A 9,609-nucleotide genomic window follows, 5' to 3' on the forward strand; every position below is an offset into this window, starting at 1 on the left:
CATCAAAACTCCCCTTCACCCATCCCACATCCAGTCTCCAACCAAAGCAAATATTCAAAATTCATCCTACATTCTGCCCTACCTTGATGACCTCAAAACTATGAACCATAGCATTCAAATCTCGTAAAAGTATTCCATGCTGCAGATATTGGTTCCTGCACCTTCCTTAGAAAGGGCAAGAAGCATTTGATATATGTATCTTTATTTCATAACACTTCCATCCAGGACCATTCCCAAGTACAGGCTCAAATTGGTAAATGGACAGGTTCAAGTGAGAGCATACATACATACACCAAAGGCTCCCCCCCCCCCTTATAAGGGAGGTAACAATAAAACAAAGGCATAAAAACTACTCCCACCCATTCCATCCCTATCATACTCCACTCCCCTCCACCCTCTTATTTTGGCACCTCATGGATGACGAGTCATCCCTGCATCTCGCCCACTGCCCTGGGTCAGAAGCAGTGTCAAGACACAGCACATCCACAGCAAGGCCGCTTCATTCAATTGGCAACCCCCCCTCTCCATCCCCCCTGTGGTGGGGGGAAAGAATACTGCCACCAAGTCTTCCCATTTGAATCGTACGAGGAGACAAAAATGCGACGGGGATTAGGACGAGGCAACCTTCTCCCTGTAGCCCCACAGGGGACACTCCTAAAAAAGGTAAAGGCATAAGAGGGTCAAGTGAGAGGAAGGGGGTGGGGGGGTGGAGAGAGAGAGAGAGAGAGAGAGAGAGAGAGAGAGAGAGAGAGAGAGAGAGAGAGAGAGAGAGAGAGAGAGAGAGAGAGAGAGAGAGAGAGAGAGAGAGAGAGAGAGAGAGAGAGAGGAGAGAGAGATAGGGGAGAGAGAGAGAGAGAGAGAGAGAGAGGAGAGAGAGAGAGAGAGATGAGAGAGAGAGAGAGAGAGAGAGAGAGAGAGAGAGAGAGAGAGAGAGAGAGAGGAGAGAGAGAGAGAGAGAGAGAGAGAGAGAGAGAGAGAGAGAGAGAGAGAGAGAGAGAGAGAGAGAGAGAGAGAGAGAGAGAGAGAGAGAGAGAGAGAGAGAGAGAGAGAGAGAGAGAGAGAGAGAGAGAGAGAGAGAGAGAGAGAGAGAGAGAGAGAGAGAGAGAGAGAGAGAGAGAGAGAGAGAGAGAGAGAGAGAGAGAGAGAGAGAGAGAGAGAGAGAGAGAGAGAGAGAGAGAGAGAGAGAGAGAGAGAGAGAGAGAGAGAGAGAGAGAGAGAGAGAGAGAAAAATAAAATAAAAAAGAGGACTTACCATAAGCAGCACACTGTCCACAAGGCAAAATGTTCCTGAGCGCCCTATGCCTGCCGAACAATGTACAACTGCTGGGCCCACATTGGATTCCAGGACCCCACTCCCTCGCACCACACTCAGGAACTTGTAAAAGGCTTCAGGAGACTGGGGTACACCGAAATCAGGCCAAGTAGTGTAATGGAAGTGAAGGATTTTCCTGTGCTCATTTGTCTTAATTTCTGTTAACCTGAAATATTTATTTTTTTCACTTCATTTGTAGTTACAAAGAATAAATATACACTATGGCTGAAAAACAAAACTGACAAGAGTACACAAAAATAAATGTGTAAAAAAGAAGAGCTGGAAAGAATGAAAGTTAAGAGATATTGCTCAAGGGTCCTCTAATTGCAACTCCAGCAATTTCAGGACACACATTCACTTTCTCTCTCTCTCTAAAGACAAAAATGGCTTTTAATGAAACTTTGAAATACAGTATAGGTACTACCTAAAGGTTCTGTAGATATAATGTGAATGTATGGTTTCTGAAACTACTTCGACCTTGAGGTTGACACCAGAGAACACTTGTTCGTCCTCTCCACCATGTACTTCCCCAAGGGGCCAGTACTGATGACACTTGATCTGAAAGAAAAGTTACAATTCATGAGCCAAGTACATACATACATCTAACAAAATGCCTCACCCCCCACCCTTATAAAGAGTTTGGCCAAGTCAACACACCATGCACCCACCCATACATTATTCCTCTCATCTTAACATATACATACATATACCAAAGGCTCTTTCCCCCTTAAAAGGGAGGTAGCCAAAAAACGAATGTATAGAAACCACTCCCACCCATTCCATCCCCTACATACTCCACTCCCCTCTACCCTCTTCCTTCCCTATCTTGGCACCTCCTGGATGATGGGTCATTCCTGCATCCTGTCCACTGCCCTGGGTCAGAAGCAGTGTCGCAAGACACAGCACATCCACAGCAAGGCCACTTCATTAAATCAGCAGTGATTCCCAACCACTATTTGGATGCAAGCCTAAATCTAATCCTGGCTTCACTTGGTGACCCAAAAAGTGCATACATGTAAATCAACTGCCTATCATTTAGATGTGTTACACTCATTGCTTTATCAGTCTTATGGAGTTAATTTATATTATTAAGACGTTGAACACTTACTTGATTCTTTTCAATAACTTTGTTGAGCATGATGATGCCTCTTGTCCGCTGTTGCCACACCATGAGCCAGAAATGTGGTGTGGTATGTGGCAGTGGACCTTGGGTAAGAACATAATGCCGGTTTACACTGTCCACCTGATGAAAACACAGACATAATCAGAACTAGGAAAGACAGGATATGTGCAGCTAGGCAGTCTCAATTTACAAACCATTTTAAATGAACCACAAAGGAAAGAAATATGATGATGCTATTTTATATTTTTTTCTTTCAACTGCTTCCAATGTTATACACCAACAGGAAGATATTCTTGGCCCCAATATTAGTAAATCACGTCTCCTACTAATACCCTTTATAAATGAATAAGGAAAATTGTATCCTCCCCAACCTTTTCTTTGAAGAAAAGTGGCAGCTGCCGACAAGTCTATCGAAATAAACATCCGAATGTGAGGACGGAACCTTCATTGGTCCAACGTTCCACTTGTTACAGCTGTAACAAATGAAATGTTGGACTAATAAAGGCACATGATGTTTATTTCCATAACCTTTTCTTTATTCAAGATTTTGAGGCTAGAAAGGAAACAAGTGTGGGAAATCACATATGAAAGAGTAGTAAAAAGAAAAATGAAAAGAGAGAGAGAGAGAGAGAGAGAGAGAGAGAGAGAGAGAGAGAGGAGAGAGAGAGAGATGGGGAGAGAGATGGGGAGAGAGATGGGGAGAGAGATGGGGAGAGAGATGGGGAGAGAGAGAGATGGGAGAGAGAGGGGGAGAGAGAGTGGGGGAGAGAGAGAGGGGAGAGAAAGGAGAGAGAGGAGAGAGAGGGGGAGAGAGAGAGGGGAGAGAGAGAGAGAGAGAGAGAGAGAGAGAGAGAGAGAGAGAGAGAGAGAGAGAGAGAGAGAGAGAGAGAGAGAGAGAGAGAGAGAGAGAGAGAGAGAGAGAGAGAGAGAGAGAGAGAGGAGACAGAGAGAGAGGAGACAGAGAGAGAGGAGACAGAGAGAGAGGAGACAGAGAGAGAGGAGACAGAGAGAGAGGAGACAGAGAGAGACCGACAGAAAATATACACACACAATTAAATACAATACATACATACATACATATACCAAGGCTTTTTCCATCCTTTCACGGGAGGTCACCAAAAAGAAAAAGGCATATAATATATATATATATATATATATATATATATATATATATATATATATATATATATATATATATATAATGTAACTATGAGAAATGACTAATCATACATACCACTGAATGCCAGAAATCTGTCCTAAACCTTTACCTTAAGGAGAGATGCATTGATATAGTCGGTGTTTGTATCCTGCAATGCAATGCGTGTGTGGTTGTAGGGCAGGACATCACGATAACGATTAAGGGATTTGTTGACAGTTAGCCGTGCTTCCGAACAACTTAAGTCTTCGTATGTGCCTTCTGTTCGAATCTTCTGCTGGACAAAAAACAAACAGGCATTAAAAACAACCCTTTTAGAAATAATAAAAATAATAATAATAGTAAATAAATAGAGGCCAATGACCAACAGTAAGAAATAATAATAATAATAAACAAGCTAATAATCACAACAAATATTTTCATACAAGCCAAGAAGGCCCAACAAAGCCATTGAATTTTAGGTCAGTGGAATGACTGAAGGAAACAAAGCTACATCTCCACCTGCAACACCATTCAGCCCTACAGTACTAGCAAAAAATAAAGGTTTAGATGAAGGAGATATGTATGTTATATTCTGAATTAAGAAGTTTAGTGCAAAACTATATAAGTTTAGTGCAAAACTAGTCAGAAATAAACATGGATCTAGAAATCCATAACTCCTTTATCCACATCCCTCATTTAATATATATATATACATACAAACACACACACACACACGACTCAATGGAGCGGTGGTAGCATTCGTGGCCACCACTTGAGGTCCTGGTTCTAATCCCGCCAAGGGCTGAAATAATTTCAGTATCGCTGTGCTGTGATAAACATACAAAACCTTCTCTGTTATTGATATTTTCAAATGTGTTAATATAGGCAACTTCAACCGTTTTTCTCGTGACTCTTTTCAATCCCGTATGCAGAATCTTGACCCCATCCCAGTGGGACAAATTTCCAGATTTGTCAGTGTGATGAACGAGTGAGTTGGAAGTTCTGTGTGACCTCATGTCCCTCTTATGGTCGGCTAGGCATTTCTCAACACCTCAACCTGAGTCACCGTAATATGTCAAGGCACAAGTAGGAAGCATGTACCTGGTACAGGAATCCCCAGACAGCCAGCGGGATGACCTGTCTGAGTTTCCAATTTTGAGTGTGTATAATTGTAAGGTTTGAGCTGTTTGTACACGGCTTACTGAAGAAGACCATGTCAGTCAAAATATATAAGCAATAAAGGAGTTCCAGCCCGTCTTCACTTGTTCTTCCTCCACCCACACTCTCATCTGTCAAATCCATTCATTCAATATTTACACACACACACATATATATATATATATATATATATATATATATATATATATATATATATATATATATATATATATATATATATATATATATATATATACACACACACACCAAAGCCTTTTTCTCCCTTACAAGGGAGGTAGCCAAAAAACAAAGGCATAAAAACCACTCCCACCCATTCCATCCCCACATACTCCACTCCCATCCACCCCCTTCCCTCCCTCTTATCTTGGCTCCTTCTGGATGACGGGTCATCCCTGCATCTTGTCCACTGCCCTGGGGCAGCAGCAGTGCCACAAGACACAGCACATCCACAGCAAGGCTGCTTCATTAAATCAGAGACCCCTCCTCTCTGTCCCCTCATGCAGAAATGGAGAAGACTGTGAGAAATCCCTTCGGGCTGCATCAATTTTTCACACATACTCCCCCCCCCCCACCCACTACCTTTCATGCATCACATCATCATCCATACACAATCATTCTCCATTCACCCCAATCTTCTGTCCTCTCCCATTCTTCCTCAACAGACATTCCCCTCTTTCCCAATGCCCCTTTTACCCCATCCATCCATCCATCTCTTTCTTGGTTGTACCCTCATGTTCACTCCTTCCACCTCTGCCTTCCTCACCTCTTTTACTAATCTTTCTTCACTCATTCTTTCCATATATATATATATATATATATATATATATATATATATATATACTGTATGTGTGTGTGTGCCTGAATGGATGACAGTGGCATTGGACCAAAGAAGACAGATGCATGTTTGAGTGGTGAGGGATCAACCAGCAAGTGGCTTGAGCACCACCAGTGTACATTTATACACTTACACATAAAATCTGATGACAACCGAGGACACAATACACAATTCACCTTAGATCCTGATGAATAAATGTTCAATAATAGCCCCTCCCTCCCCCTAGTAAGACAATTATCCATAACTCTACTCAATTAAGTTCCTTGAGTGCTGATTCATTATACCATATTTGTACGTTCAGGTACTTGAGGATACTGAAGACATGTACCAAAAGGACTGAAACCATACAAAGTATTTTCATTCCAATCAATGATACTTTTTTTTTACAATGAACAGTGAAATAATATTCTAAGCAAAAAATAAGAATTCATGCTCAAGTTCTTAAGCCTCGTAACATACTCAAATACCAGACATTACATCATTGGATGGTTAGAAATGTAATCAACCTTCACTAAAACCAGCTGAACAGAGCAATATTCACACAGAATAGGTCTGACCATAAAATCAAACTGTCCCAGATTTAATCACCATAGCAAAGACACACGAACACCTCATCATACAATACCCTACTCTCACCTTACCCAAAAACACAATACCTCTTTCTTGAGTGATTTGTGAGCTAAGCCAAAAAATTATCCCAATTATCTAGATGTGGGTCTTCTGAGAGTCCTGGGGCAATAGATTAATAATTTCATAAATCTAAATTAATCTATCAAGATTCCCTTCTCCACCAAATATTTCATCTACCCTTTCACAACTTTTTCACATATTTTGGTTATTTTACTGGTCAAAGATATGGGTCTCTACTTCATAGGTTCCTCCTTACTTGCTCCCATATTGTCAAAAGCAATCATAGACACTCAATTACAAAACAATGGCAAAAATTGGTAGACAAGCTTTCTAGCTGACAGAGAATTCAAAGTACTTCAGGACATCCGTCCACTGGGACACAAAGTCTCGAGAGATTTACAATGTATCCAGAACAGGACCAAGATATTTGTCAACCTCAACCAAATTTCTCCTACCTTTTCACATAAGGAAAGCTGACAACTGGCAACTCCTCCCTTCCTACTACAAGCCAGCAACATAGAAACATTCCAACAGGAGACAACAGTCCAATGTTTCTTTCCTTAGAGATCTATGGGAGGGCCTAGGGACCACTGCCAACCAATACAAGGCTGCAGGTTTCCAGTCCGTGAAATTTGAAGCAACATTTATTACTACTACATTTAAAGTCTCCTCTCTTACAAGTCAGTCTTTTATGACTCAAAAATAATTTGAAGCAACATTTATTACTACTACATTTAAAGTCTCCTCTCTTACAAATCAGTCTTTTACGATTGAAGAATAATCTCAACTCAATGTTGATTACATTTAACTTCTACTATCCCTTCTTTACCACATTTACGACTTTTCTGGCATAAGCATCTCCAAGGACAGGAGAGACAACATATACATCCTGTGATTCAGCCTCAAATAGAGTCATCTGCAAGTAACAACTGATTCATTTCCTGTATCCTTCCACTCAATCCATATACAAATCAAACAACTATGCCATTAACACACAACCCTTCTTTCACATCAGACTATTCCCTCACCATCCCTGACCATCACATGCACTATACTATTCATAAAAACCTTTGAAAGTTCTTTCACTATTTCATACATTCACAACATGCTCCACAGTACTTTATGAGCTGTCACAGCAAAATCTGTTGGTAGACAAGTTTGTACAATATCAAAACAGAGTACTGTGGGTCTATAAGCTTCCAGACTATTCCACCTGTGATAAATATTGCATTGACTGGTATGTGGATGAAGAGGAAAAACACTGGAATTTTACCACATTTCAACAGTAACCTGTGCAAAAACATCTACACTTGTTTGTAGGACTATCATTCAGTACCTGATATGGTGGTCCTACTGTCTTACATATATAACCCATTAAGTCTTACCTAGGACCAGAGGATGTCATGGAGTCTCCTGACCCACTCAAGTTATCTATCAACCATAACTTCCACAACCCTTCCAACTTCATCGCATGAGAAAAGCTCATGACCTCCCCTATAGCTGGTACGTAGAAAAATATCCACACTAATACAACTCTGACAACTATTTCTCCAAACACAACATGAAAGTCTTTAACATGCACTACCAAGAGCGTTACCCAGTGTTAGTAACTCGATTCAATTACAACAACTATAATGCTGTACCATGATACTATGTCCCACTGCCGATGTAAGACCACATTTCCAGTACAAAACCATCTAGACTATGGAAAGTCCTTTAGAAAAATATTCTAAATCTCACAAATTCAACAAATACAATTTTCTCCAATTGGAGAGGCTGTACTTGTAATGTGGACCAAGGGCCAAGAAGAACAACTGGAATACTGACGTTCATCCTTCCGTTGAGAAGATGACCATCTTTGTAGTACTTTCATTACTACCTTTTTTATTTGCTCAATTTTGTGGGTTTGGGGGTGGCTAAAGAGACCAACAACACTACAACAGCTTCAAGAGTGACAATGGATCCACAGAGAAGTGAAGATATAAGTTCCTCAACAGAATACCCAAACCATCAATTAGTCAGATTAGTCATGTCAAAACTAGGATCTTCAGACGTGCAGAAGGGAAGAACAGACTAGTGAGGCAAACAGTCATGGCAGCAAACACTCCAAGCTAACTAGTTGAAGCCCAGACCTCAACCAGACATCCATATACAAGGATGCGAAGAAATACAGTTTTCCATATAGACGTATAAATACGTAGAATAGTTTAGAAGGTAATATAGCCCAACCTCACACAATACATGAGTTCAAATCTAAGATATCAAATCGAAGATAGAGATTAAGTAAGAAATATACATGAATACAAGTCTAGGTATGTTAAAAAATTAGAGAACAGGAGACAGGACCTAACGAGAGTTGCTCCTTTCCTGTATACTACAATTAGGTAAATACAAACCCTAATATATAAGTAACCAATTATAAATACTACCATGACTGCCACTAACTACTCTGAAGCTCAGAAGTTTGCTTAGGAGACTATACTAGTAATATGTACCTAACAATTACTACATATAAACTAATGACACCAATTTATTAACAAATTCACATAACAAGATCCTATACCAGAAAACCAAAACAAATAAGGTTTCGGGTCACACGAAGAAGTGTCACATGAAGAATCATCACCCCATGTGATCGCACCTGAAGACATGTCACCCCAGTATGCCAAATATCAACAGTAGAATAAAGATTAGGTTAGGTTAGGTTAAATGAGGATTATGGTTATTGTCATCAACTTATACAACTGAAGAATTGTAAACCCTGGATGGCCCACATGAAGAATTGTCACCCTAGGATAGTCCACATGAAGAACTGTCACCCTGTCAAAGTTTGGGATGATGTTTCTTCATGCAATCCAAATCTAACAAGCCTAGTACATGAAATAATATTATAGATCTCTTGACACAAAATTATTTCTTCTCTATGTTTTCTACTTTACAATTGAAAGAATACACTGTTAACAGAGTAAAATGAAATTACAATATAATTCAATTATATGCTCTAAAGCAGTAATATGTTCATAAGCGAGTACGCCTGTATGCAATGGTGTTTTTATACTTCTCTGGCGTTCGGCACTTCTAAAACATGTTTAGATACCGAAAGATGTTACATTCCTTACACATCCAAGGCACCACATACATAACATTAGTACCAAGCACTGGCTAAACTACTTTGTCATTGCATTCTGAAAAAATTATTATGCAATACATGCCCAAGGTGATAATCAAGCTGCAAAATGCAAAGAACACTTTCCCCAGTTTCAGTTGTTCTACATAACTCCACAAGTTTACACCAACAGTGCAATAATCTGAAACAACACATTATCTTATGCACGTTTCTCTGGGGTAAGAACAACAAGCAATGAGCAAATGAATATCTCATCCTAGTACAT

At 40.1% G+C, this 9,609-nt stretch overlaps 1 protein-coding gene across 2 annotated transcripts in view; it reads right to left on the bottom strand.

Annotated features, from left to right (window-relative positions):
* LOC143034053 (tyrosine-protein phosphatase non-receptor type 2-like) overlaps window positions 1-9,609 on the bottom strand; it is a 47,092-nt gene that overhangs the window by 37,076 nt on the left and 407 nt on the right. For both annotated transcript variants that reach the window (XM_076199941.1, XM_076199940.1), the window contains exons 2-5: window positions 3,704-3,865; window positions 2,421-2,555; window positions 1,737-1,870; window positions 1,253-1,478 (exon numbers count right to left, since the gene is read on the bottom strand). In XM_076199941.1, the coding sequence (XP_076056056.1) occupies window positions 1,253-1,478; window positions 1,737-1,870; window positions 2,421-2,555; window positions 3,704-3,865 (657 nt within the window). The remainder of the gene's footprint in view (window positions 1-1,252; window positions 1,479-1,736; window positions 1,871-2,420; window positions 2,556-3,703; window positions 3,866-9,609) is intronic.

The sequence above is a fragment of the Oratosquilla oratoria genome, chromosome 16, assembly GCF_046742065.1.
Source record: "Oratosquilla oratoria isolate Oo_2021 chromosome 16, ASM4674206v1, whole genome shotgun sequence".
NCBI classification, from domain to species: Eukaryota; Metazoa; Arthropoda; class Malacostraca; order Stomatopoda; family Squillidae; genus Oratosquilla; species Oratosquilla oratoria.